The 12,825-nt window shown below is 35.9% G+C and overlaps 2 protein-coding genes across 3 annotated transcripts in view; both read right to left on the reverse strand.

Annotated features, from left to right (window-relative positions):
• LOC116170554 (protein FAM214A-like) overlaps positions 1 to 6,598 on the reverse strand; it is a 43,066-nt gene extending 36,468 nt beyond the window's left edge. For both annotated transcript variants that reach the window (XM_031487039.1, XM_031487031.1), the window contains exon 1: positions 6,408 to 6,598. The gene's annotated coding sequence lies outside the window, so the exon portion shown is untranslated. The remainder of the gene's footprint in view (positions 1 to 6,407) is intronic.
• Positions 6,599 to 10,099: 3,501 nt separating this feature from the next.
• LOC116159465 (carnosine N-methyltransferase) lies at positions 10,100 to 11,423 on the reverse strand. The gene is made up of 3 exons (XM_031472434.1): positions 11,240 to 11,423; positions 10,594 to 11,190; positions 10,100 to 10,546 (listed from the first exon to the last, which is right to left on the reverse strand). The coding sequence occupies exons 1-3, from the start codon at positions 11,320 to 11,322 to the stop codon at positions 10,105 to 10,107; spliced, it is 1,122 nt and encodes a 373-aa protein (XP_031328294.1). The 5' UTR covers positions 11,323 to 11,423; the 3' UTR covers positions 10,100 to 10,104.
• Positions 11,424 to 12,825: the final 1,402 nt, after the last annotated feature.

Below are 12,825 nucleotides of genomic sequence, written 5' to 3' on the forward strand. Positions count from 1 at the left end.
ATGCCAACTTTCTTATTTATGAAGATATTTCTTTGATATTTTAACCATAGATCAATAGATGCAACATAGTTCAAATACCTATGCCCTTTGGCAAATACTGATCAATGCATGGAAGATCCGCTAAAGTACTCGCCTTTTGTTTAATTTTTAATTTTTGGTATCTATCTTTAAATGCCACATTTTAGCCCGTTGACAACAATATCGCGGATCTTTAACCTCATTCTCGTGCCAACTGTTCCCCCTTCCGATGAAACACGTCTTCAAAAATCCAATTCGACTCAAATATAGTAACTGGTTTTTAGCGCATTTCCACAAGAATAAAAAAAAATGCGCTATTGCGGCCACTTTAACCGTCCGTCCGGCTGTCCGTCCGTCCGTCCGTCCGCTCGTTTTGCGACGCTACTAGTTCTTTATCTTAAGAGCTATTGTTCTACTTTTTTCGCTATTTGGTTCGTTATGGTGTCGAGTCTTGTACCAAGGAAGGAATTTTTTCTGTACCGCTTACAAAAAAGTTATTGTAAAAAAAACAAAAAACCGTTTTTTACATGTTCCATAATTTTACACTTTTGCCGATTATTAACGATCCTGGAGATCGTTTATAATTTTGCATTGCTATCTGTCGCCTGCCGGTTGGTCTCTCCGTCTGTTCCTTTGTCTGTCTGTCCATCTATCTGTCCGTGTGAACGATACCTTTGTTTAGAAATGTTCGATCGCTTTTACATCTCCGTTAGTTATGAACTGAATTGCATGAAATTCAATATGGGCATAGCTTTAGCCATATAATACGCAATGCCAAAAGTTGAATCGAATCGTTCAAAACTCACAGTGCCCTTTTCGCATCTCGACCATTTATAAACCGAATTGCAAACTTTTTTACTTATAAAAGTATTTGAATGAAATTTGATACATAGGCGCTTGGAACAAAGGAAAATCTTAGTCTAACATTAGTTTTAAAATTTAGGTTTGCGCATGCGCAGTTCCAACTTTCTTATTTAGAAAAGCATTGAAATGAAATTCTTCTCATAAACTGAAATTGAAGTAGCACGTCAACAATGGATTGCCCATGTGCAACGCTATCTTTCATATTTGTGGCCGGATTTTTACGATTTTAACAGAAGTTGCATCCTCGGTTGCATCTTACAAATGGGAAATGAATGCAAGTGGAAATGCGCTTTATGTAAATCGTTTACGATTACTTTTTAACTTGTTACTCTTTAATGAGATGAGAATTGAAAGGACAGAGAAAGAGATAATGAATAGGTTACATCAATTGTTTTCTGAAAAGTGCACAAAGTTTTTACTTATTGTGGACTAACTCATTAGACCTAAAATATTTAAATAAAAAATATTCGTCCTCCTTCTCGAAAATCGAGAAATGATTATGATTACTCATAGTAAATTTCTATGGCTAAAACGAGTCTGTAACGCAACACACGCGACAATTCGATCACATTTTGTTTTTCCCGTAAATAAACAATCAATGCGTCCATTAAAGCCGCAGACTACCTACTCCACAATATTGATTAACTGTAAATAGCTGCCGTATGCAACGTATTCATTATGTGACTCACTCTAATTCCAAATATTCGCGTCGACTGTCGGAAATTTTCTTTACAAGAAAAATGTGTCATTAGCAGCTGTAACGCAATCAATTTGTCTTGGGAAACTTTATGAAATCGAAATACGAACACGATAAAACAATTTGGCACAAAACGATGCCTTACATAACGAGAGAGCTTTAAATTAAAAAGCAAATATTACAATACATTTTTGTGGCACATCAAAAAAGTTGGAACTAAGCACCACAAATCACAAAAAAATTCATTAAATACACTTCTTAGGCATTGGGGACGTTTTCTCGAGGAAATTGATGCTTGATTTTGTTTTTTACGTGTTATTTTCGCCAACGCCAACCATGGAACGTAAAAAACTCGCGCAATTATAATTAAATTATTTTCAATTAGCAATTGGTGCTTTCATTTGCCCTGACGTGTAATTACCTAAACTCTGTTCAGCGAGATCTGTATAGATAAAGTTAAATCGCACTATTGCATGTTCGTTTCTTGAATTTCTGAAAATGTAAACTTTTACCGTTTTTTTCAACTTACTTTTACTTGATTTGAAATAAAATTAAATTAGTGATTAATTATCCATGCGTTGTTCCATTTTGTACTCGGTACATCCTGTACTCGATCCTATATATTCCGATTAGATCAATTAACTTTTCCTCCTTGAATGACGTAATAATGACATGTATACTCAACTAAAACATAATGGCAACGTTGCCAATCTCGTTGCCAATATTTATATTAAGGGAAACTGGATTACTGAGAATTTTGGAGGAACTGGAGCGGAACTTGAGAAAAGCTTCGGGAAAAGCTTAAGGAATAACAAGTTACGAAGAAACTGAGAGAAGCTTAGGAGGGATATGAAGCCTGTGTGAAAATGCCCCCTCCCCCTAATTTTTGGAAGCAAAAAATGTCGTTATTGAAATGGATGGCGCTGGTTTTTCAGTTATTTCAAATACAAAATTCCATACTGCCCCCCTCCCATTTTTCAAATTTGACGTTTTTTTAAGGATCGCTTGCGCCCCCAATGCCTTCGTTTGCGCCCGCGGCCATTTCAAGTTATTCCAAATCCAAAATTCCATACTTCCCCCCTCCATTTTTCAAATTTGACGTTTTCGAGTCATCATTTGAGCTTGGTTTGCGCCCCGAATACCTCCGTTTGCACCCTCGCCGTTTTTCATTTATTCCAAATATAAAATCCTATCCTGTCGAATGCTTTTGTTTCCACCCAGGGCGATTTCCAGTTATTCCAAATACAAAATTCTATACTGCCCCTCCCTCGGCCCCTCCCCATTTTTCAAAACGTTTGTTCTAGTCCCCGTTTGCACTTGGTTTGCGCCTCGAATAAACTTTGTTTGCGCCCCCGCCGTTTTTCATTTATTCCAAATACAAAATTCCATACCGTCGTTTAATCATTTAGTCATAGTTACCGTTGATTGACTTTTCGGTACATTGACGTACACTGCTGATAACATACTTCTTAGATTCCTTCAGAACTAATTGCCCCCCCCCCCTTGTTATGCACGTTTGGTAATTAAAAAAAATTTCTTCATTACCCGCAATTTTAAGGGCGGTCGCCATCTTGAATTTTTGAAAATATCAAAATGGATTATTTAAATTTCTGTTTCATTCCGAAAATCAATATCTCGAACCATTGAGCGCCCCTACCGCCCCCCCCCCCCCGCTTGTAATCATCCAGTGCCCACTGGGCAGGCGGTACCACCCCCTTTGGGAACCTATGGTTTATAGTATAACGCATGCATATGTAAATGTACCCTCGAATGTACCTAGGTAGTATAGGCAGATGCATAGTGCCGTGTGTTCTATTTTGGCTGAGATGCAGTGTGTCTCAGCTGTTTTTAATGATAGAGACTTGTGGTTTGCGCGACGGGGATGTTATCTTATCTTACTACCCATGTAAGATAGAAAAAAAAGTAAACACTGTTGATTTTAGATATTTTTATGTAGAATCCATGGCGTAGTTAAAAAAATTTTTGGACCGTTTCTGAAAATTTACCAAATATTGGTATTTTTTAAATGCAACACCCTATAAATTTTAACGTTAATTTTTTGCAATCGTTTCCCTATTTACATTGATGTATCACAACCCATATTTTTTGTGTATATCTTATCACATTTTTCAAAATTTTGAAATGGCATGTTTCTATACTACCACCAGCCCTCGCACCAGCCATTTATTGATTGGTATCGGCTGCTATGGATACAATAAACAAAACAAAATCTCTATAAATCCATGGCCTACTATGTATTTAAAAACCCTAAAAAAATAAGGTTTTTATTTCTGGTTCATGGCTAAAATTTAAAAAATATACGTTGTGATACAGCAATCTCGACAGCAATGTAATCAATAAAAATAATGCAAAACGTTTACGTTAAGATATACAGGGTGTTGTATTTTACCAACTTTGGATCAAATCTCAACAACGGTGGAAAAATAAACCGTTTTTACCCTTTACCCGCAGAAATGGAGGGTAACATTTTTTTACTACGCCACTGGATTCTACGTAAAAATATTTAAAATAAACAATGGTGCATTAAATATTTTTGTAATGTATTTTATGTAAAATAATATACTCGTTTTGTAATAAAAAAACATAAACCGTTTATACTCTTTTCTATCTTACATGGGTACCTAGTAAAATATAACATTTCAAAAAGTCAAACTTTCCATTTTCACCCTGTATCTCTGAAACAAACGTAGCTAGACTGATTCTGTTTGTGGTATTAAAAGTTTCACCAAAAAAAATGGCACAGGGTCGCGAAAACCACAAGCCTCTATCATTAAAAACAGCTGGAATACACTGTAGTCTCAACCAAAATAGGACACACGGTACATACACTAGTAATCAAAACTTTCGAACGTAATCGCATCTTAGCGCTAGACCGCCCCAACGTTAAGGTGAAATGGCGCCCCTGATTGTGACACTATATCGAATATAAAAAGTATTACTTAATTTAAAGAATTTGAGAAGAATTTTATAAACGTTTTAGGAAAAATGAGAGAGCATGAGAAGAACTTGGTGCAAGGAAAAATGTTTCAATTGATAGCGTGATCTAGATTACAATTGTGAACCATAAGCAATTGTGGCTTTTTAGGGGAATTTTTCGAAAAAAAAAGTCCGTCTGTTCCTCGTCTAACTCGAGAACGAAAAGAGATAGGTACCGATGTCAAAACTTCGCGAATCGATGAGTTCAAGGATCAGTGCGAGGATCAGTGCTATTGAATATGAGCCGGATCAAAAGTCGGGTTTCAGAATACGAGCTGAGGGGCAAAAAATTCCCCTACTGAAAATCGTATATTGTTTACAGTTTGTACCATATTAGTAGTTTTAATAAGTTATTGTCTCGGTTATTGTTCCTTTATCTGAATTTTTCACGAAGGATATTTAGTATTTTTCCGAGTAATTTTCCTTGCATGTTTAATTTAATTAAACATTTTTTATTTAGAATGTTCTTTGAAAATACGTAAAAATATACAAGCTATTTACTTAATGAATGTTCCGATATTCTATTCATTTTTATAGTTTAGGTAATGAAGTTTTTCTTTTTCTTGGCATTGTACATTAACATCTTTTACATAAACTTTAAATACTCGCGAGCGCGACTTTCCATGTGACGTGAGTATTGTGTTCTCTCCAACCCTCAGAGGTACGGGCAGATGGACGGAATTCCTTCAGGTATGTCCCTATATCTACAGTCACAAAACAAACTATCGAGTGGAACAAAAGATAATCTTGCAAAACTATATAAACTGGGAAATATCCAAAACGTGATCATAGGAAGATATTTGAGCCGTAGTGGCAGTAAATCTAAAAATCGACAAACATAGCACTAACCAAGACACCTTGTGCCATTATTTTATTTTCTGCTAACTTCACGTGCCTCCAGAGTGAATCTCAAAATACAACCAACAACAAATATCTTCATTTAAAGACCAAAGTCCAAAATGCAACTTTTGGATGTGAATTTGATGACTTTAGTAAACAATAACTACTGTGGTCTTTGTTTTGATTGTCACCTTTGTTTACGCATACTTGATCGCTTATAAATGGCACAAAGTACAAAGGAAAAGCAGATCCTTTTCTATATTTGCATACCTACCATTTAAAGCTATTGCGCAAAATGAAAAACGTCATTATAGGGAATATCAAACTGTGTTGGCAATGAAGGTTAATTGAAAATGAGTCATGAAATGGAAGATTTTCTTTTCGTGGGTAGGTACCAAAATGCGAACTGGAAAGCAGGCACAATCAGAGTAGTAGCTGGAAGTCTTTCTTTATAGCACAAAAAATAGGAAATGTGCCCATTAATATTTTACGCAATATGCAATAATCCTTGAAGTATCTACTTATGTAGTTAAATATTTTGCATAATACTACAGAAAGGTCACCCCAACAATATACGCGATTTCTATCCTGAAAATGATATCCCCTGATTGTAGATTGATTAACTCCGACCCTGGTCAATTTTCTTTACACTTTCTCGACACGCTCATAAAATCGACTTTTACTTCTCAATTAGAAAGGAAATACTTTACGATTATGCAGGTTTTTTTTTCGGTATTTTTTATTTTAATACTTTAAAGGCATTACCCCCTAAACAAAAGAATTATAAGTAAATCAGCCACCTTTGTCACATTATTTCAGGTGAGCGAAAACAATCGACTGTTTTGGCGAATCATATGGTACAAATAGAAAACATATGATCAGGACATCAAACTGTGATTAACATTATTTATAGAATAACAGACAAAATGGCACCCAGATAAAAGCTGTTCGGTCTATATTTGGGAAAACGAAGCGAATTTCGTCGTCTTACCTTAATGATTCTCCTCGATTTTCACCAAAATGCGCCACTGCTATAAAACTCCTCCAATTACAGAATAATAAATATCCCTTTGATACATAATGACGGTAAAATAATTAGTTTTCTTGAAGACAATGTAAACGCAAATCGGCGAGTACACCTTCACCTCTCGAGCACACTCGTCAAACTAATCAGCTGTTTTCGTTTGTTGTTTCAGCAGGTCGGCCGTCCTTGTCTGTTTATGACGGAGTAGGGATTTATACGCTGCTGCGAACAGTGGCGCACGCATGACCACTTGAAGATCGCGCACGAGGACGTCACGATCTATTTTTGTACCTTCATCGACTTACATAATTGCATTTTTATTCGAAAAGGTAGGAGAATTTCTAATTGATTATGTTACCTTTTTACAAACGTACCGAGCGATATACGCAGTGGCGTGCGAAAAGTAAAGGAATCTGTAAATTAAATCGCGGCAACTTTAAACTTCATATATAAGAACACGGATCTTTTGTCACCCGCAAAGTGCACACCATCTCCCGTACCATATTTTGGTAATAATTCCATTTGAACCACCTACGAATGCAATGTTACCTAACTTAAGTACATACAAGGGAATTAGTTTCAAAGTAAGTTTTTATAAAGGCTACACAAGACAAAGAGTGTCTTCGCCAATGATTAACTACCAGAGTTTCCATGCCGTGTTCCAAGAACAACAGCGGTTGCTATTGATTTGATTTTAACCTTCCTCAAGGACCCTACAATAACTTTCCCAACCAAAAAGAAACTTGGTACCAAATAACAAATATTCAAAGAATATTCCTGAAAAATTCTACTTTACAACACCTTTACCACGAAAAAAATGAAAATTGCATCCATTGCAAATGATAAGGGAACTTCCAGGGGGCTACCAAAGAAAGGGGAGTTTTTATTTAACATGCATGGTAAACAATGCGATCAAAGATTTGTTTCACCTCACGAAATGTCAGAGTCGTTGTATGGAGGCGCTGGAGTGCAATATTCGCTACTCGCCTATACAACATTTTTCTGTTTAACATTTTACTTCCCATAATAAGGCAGCATTCAGTTGTTTTTATTTCAGAAAACAAATGAGTAAAGAAAAACAATTGAACTTTTTTAAATGGCAGTGCACCTTTTCATTAGGCTCATTTGATAGAGATTTTTTTTCTCTTTTCGAAGGTATAACATGAACCATTACTCAACAAGATTTTTTTAAAAAATGTATTATAGATCAAAAAAATTAATCCAGATACCCTACATGAAAATAAAACAAATGAACGTGTACTTTGAGAGGTTCCACCCTGTATATACAGCTTACGACGATACATACCTTTTTGAGAGTTGGCAACCATGCAATTTCTAGGTGGGAAAATAGCTGCCTGCGCCATCTAGAAAGCACGAACAGGAGTTACGTTTGGCATCTTGTTTTGAATGGCGGTCGTGAACGCGTCGCTCCATAAATGTTTGTTGTTATTTTGTGTTATTTAATGCAGGTAGTAATTTTTGCACATTTCTTTATATCGTACGTATTTGTGTTTTGTTTGCAGCATTTTATATTTTTTGTGTGTTTCAATATTTGTTTTTTTAATTTACTTGGTTTAACCGCAATGCAATCATATGTGGGATACCGTTATGCTATTGTTTGTAATTGTTTACATTTTTGGTGTAATTAATGTTTATTGATGTTGATTACTTGGTCTTGTCCCTGAAGTTTTCATCATTTTATTTTAATATGTGGAAATTACCGATTCGTTTAATGCATGTACTGACTTGTTGTTTGTTACTAACAATTTTCTCCGTGAATGAAGCAGTCACGAGGGTGAAAAAAAACTGTAGTCAATTTGTGTTACGACACCTAATTCCGTGATTGTCTTCGACATCCAACTGTAGGTTCGAAACTCCGAAACCAGGGGCGGACTACCCATCTTGCAGGAGCGAGATTACGCTAATCAAAGCTCTTCAGTTTAGAATCTATGTGCGATAAATGAGTGGCCAGTGGCGATTCAATAATTTCCACATATCTTCGTTTTTAGTCAAATTTGCCTACAAGGCCATGTAATTTTCCATCTTGCTTTCAACAAAAGGACTTTATTGCACCAAAGATGAGTCACATCCTGTGTATTTCACCCTTTCTCAGAATCTTGGTACCTGCTACTACCTGACCCATTGTCCCCAAAAACTTGCTTTTAACCTTGAGTGTAACCAACATTGTGTATATGCATTTACTATCTTTGTTAACTACTGCTTAAACTTTTACAAAATATTTTGTTAATTAACTTTTGAACTGTTTTAATCAAACTGCAAGGTTTTTCTTCGTCGTACTCTTTTTACCCTTGGCAGTGACTTTCGCGAGAATACGACACCTTTTGGCTTTGTTTGTTTTGTTTAATGTACATCAACTAAATTTCCGGGCTTTCACAATCATAATAATTACGATCATTATTAAACAAACTTTTCACAATTTCAGTGTTTTATTTAACGTTCCTTCCCTATTGTGCTTCAGGTCAAAGCGTTGTCTACAACTAACGTAAGGGGGCCCTGCCTTAGATGATTTATCACGTGCCACTTTTCAAATTTAAGCGGGTTCTTGTATAGTTTCGGAGGGAATAGTCATTCGGGTGGCCATTTTTAAACGTTGCCGGGTTGAGTTTATTTCCGTGTTCCTGTAGTGTGAAGTTAGCGTAGAACCTGGGGGTTAAGTACACTACAACGTTTCTCATTAAACCTTGAATCTATCTATCAACCTCTATCAAATGAGCCTAATGCTATTGCTATTTAACAAAATTCAATTGTTTTTCGTTATTCATTTGTTGTAAAACCAATGAAATGCTGCCTTATTATCGGAAATAAAATGTTAAACAACTTTCATATAGAAAAAATTTGTATAGTCGATATTTACCGAGATACATACTATATTCCATACATAATGGACACCCTGTATATACAACGGTACTGGTGAATGCGACTATTTTCAAAACGTATGATTCTCAAATAACCTCAAAAATCACTGCAAATTTGGAAATTTCCTCAAAAATTAAATCACGTAAGTGAAGTTCATTTTTACCTTTTGATTAATCAACAATCAATTCGTGCAGGTACTCATTTTTTTAATTATAAACTTATTTACGCAAATTCACGTGGGTTCAATATATTTCAGAATGAGCGGTAGAGAAGGCGGTAAAAAGAAACCTTTAAAACAACCAAAAAAAGCAGATAAGGAAATAGACGAGGAAGACATGGCCCATAAACAGAAAATGAAGGATCAGGCGAAAGCAATGGCCGATGCCAAGGCAAAAGCGGGACAAAAGGGTCCTCTGGTTACGGGCGGTATCAAAAAATCAGGGAAAAAGTAAAATAATTAACAGTGTGACATAATTTTTTAATAATTCAGTGCTAACAAGTAAAATATTTGTAACGAGTTTTTATTTATTTTCACTCATTCCACCCTTGTTAAATGTAGCGAAATAAAAAGTGCAACCTACTTTCCTAAAAGTAAATGTCAAATGGGAAGACAAATTTCATTTATTTACAACTTAAAAAATCTCGTGGTAGAAGTGGCACATTTAAGGCTTTAAAGAACTAAAATGTAATAACTTTGGTCAACAAAGGTTAAAAAGAACTAAACTAATGCATTTCATTTAAACAGAATTTTCTCTTGGCGAATTAAAAGTAGTAGGCATACGTAAGGTCAGTTTTGTACATCTTTATTACTATCACTGGACACGAGTTCCGGTTTCTTACAGACAAAGAAAACACTGTTATATTCATATTGCAACATTGACATTGGATTCTGGCAATACCTCGCTTTAACTCCAGTTTGACTTTTCTCCATTACGAAACCGACTTTTTGGATTACTTCGCACAAAACTTGAAAACTAGGTTCGATACTTTTCTCGTACTTTATATCGGAATAGTGGTATAACAACGGTCCCAGGTTAATCCATATACCGCCCGGTTTCAAAATGTGATAGATAAGTTCGATAAATTGCACAACATTGGCGGCGCAATCAATAAAAAAGCATGTCGCGACACAATCCCACTCGTCAGGATTCGTGTACACCTCCAGGAAATCGCCGGCGGTCATCGAAAATTTACTTTCCGGTGTCGGCATCGGGCGAACATCAGGAAATCTAAATGATACATTTTTAAACTGATCAAAAATTCGAGGAGAACTTACGTTACACTTGTCATTTGTTGTTCTGCAGTCAAATTATTACAGTACTGATGAATCCAAGGATAAATTGTGAACTCATCGACTTTCTTGCACAAATTTAAAACGTAAAACGAAACGATTAACATAAATAGATTAAATTCATTGCCCTGACAAGAGTATCCTCTTGTGGCAATTTCGAATGCCAACCTACCAAGCCCGGCTCCTGGCACGAGAACATTTACTTCACTAAGAGTGTACTTGTCCGAAGGAAAATAAAGCTCCACCTCTTCGATTATAGGATTGTAGCATTGTTCTCGTTCAGCCGCACCTAATGCGCTCCAATCGCGCATGAGCTGTTTGAATACCGACTGAACTTTATCCAGGCCTTCCGAAAGAGTGCCCACGTCTGTTTCGGAATGAGACGAACTATCATTGCAAAGAACGTTATCGAAGATTGTGTAGGCGTGTTGTACAATGATGGGGATAAATTCGGCATTTTTATATACACAACGCTTAAACGCGTCCAAATCTTCTTTGTACCTCGTTAGCCAGGACCGATGATCTGTAGGTAGTGATTGCAAACATTTTTCTCTGCGGTTGATTCGTATTATCGACTGTTCTCTAATACAAAAATGGATTAATTGGGAGCAAATTTGAAAGAGGCGCTTACTCGTAGCTTTCAAACGTCGATAGAACAGATAAGAAGTACCTTCTTTCTTCACTCGTATTATCTCCATTAGTTTGACTATACATTTTTTAAACTAAATTGATTAAAGCTAATAATTGTTATCACAAAATTCTAAAGTAAAAAATTTAACTGGGACAAACATAACCTACAATTAAGTGATTGGATTGCCGACTATTGCAATTGTCGTGGCTCCACTACCGCTACATCTACAGAGTGATCGCAAAACGGCGTAAATTCCAGATTCCGTTCTACCGTGAAAAGGTGCAATTGCTCTATTTATTACTACTTAATGATACTTAGATTTATTTATTTTAAATTTATTTTGTTGTAAAAAGTATGATAACCTTTAAAACTTTTCACGAGTCTCGAAAGGATTTCAAGTGTTTCCGAGGAGCTTGAGCTTTATATAGACTTTGAGAGCATTAAGGCCGTTGAAGGCACTTAACAGTTTTTAAAAATGCTTAAGACGGTTGAATAGTGTATAAAAAAATGGCTTTAGCCTTTAAGATTGTTAAGGTTAAGGGTATCTAAGAGCTTTTATTTTTATAAAATGCCCCGAAAGCACCAAACACGCCGCAAAATTTGTGTTGTAATGTATGCAAGGCGAGGAGCTTGAGCTTTATATAGACTTTGAGAGCATTAAGGCCGTTGAAGGCACTTAACAGTTTTTAAAAATGCTTAAGACGGTTGAATAGTGTATAAAAAAATGGCTTTAGCCTTTAAGATTGTTAAGGTTAAGGGTATCTAAGAGCTTTTATTTTTGTAAAATGCCCCGAAAGCACCAAACACGCCGCAAAATTTGTGTTGTAATGTATGCAAGGCGCGTTTGGTTTGTTCGGGACATTTTGTTGCAAATGAATACGTACAATACGTATAATTCTGTGAAAAGTGTGTTGTTTTCCATTTATCTCATCTATACGGGCGGTTTCCGACCAACAAAACTCGGATTATTACAACAAAATAGTGAGTACTTTTCAGCCTTGTTTTTTTTCTGTGTTCGATCTTTAGCAACAAGGTGAGATGTTAGCCTTCAGATTATTTGCTCGTTTTGTGGAAATGTTTATTTAATTTTGTATGTCGTTGTGTTATTATAAAGCGTGTGGTAAATTCAAATTTCTCTTGTATCGGGTTAATCGTTCAAGTGTTTCTTTTAGTGTTATTTCATTTGAGTTACGGATTTCCAAAACTTCAACTTTTGGATAAGTTAGTGTTGAGATTTTCCAGCGCGTCGGAATCCAGCTGGACCCTGAGATTAAAATTTTTCTTTAGTAATTAAAGATAAAGTTTACAGGAAGATGAGGGTTTGTTACGCGGTTTAATTGGTGTAAATTTGAGGTAGATAGGTAAGTATCATTTGAGTGGCGTAATGAATTCATGCCATTGCACACAGCATTAATTTTGGCGCCCAACGTGGAGCACGGCGTTTATTTTTTATGCGCCCGAAGGAATGAACCAATAACAACTACTTTAAGAAATGTTTCCTACACGAACAGAATCAAATTTTAAGAACAACAATATAAAACGGATTCCCTCCCACAAAACGCACCTTATCTACTATACCTGCAGAA

This window comes from Photinus pyralis, unplaced genomic scaffold, assembly GCF_008802855.1.
Source record: "Photinus pyralis isolate 1611_PpyrPB1 unplaced genomic scaffold, Ppyr1.3 Ppyr1.4_LG1, whole genome shotgun sequence".
Lineage (NCBI taxonomy): Eukaryota > Metazoa > Arthropoda > Insecta > Coleoptera > Lampyridae > Photinus > Photinus pyralis.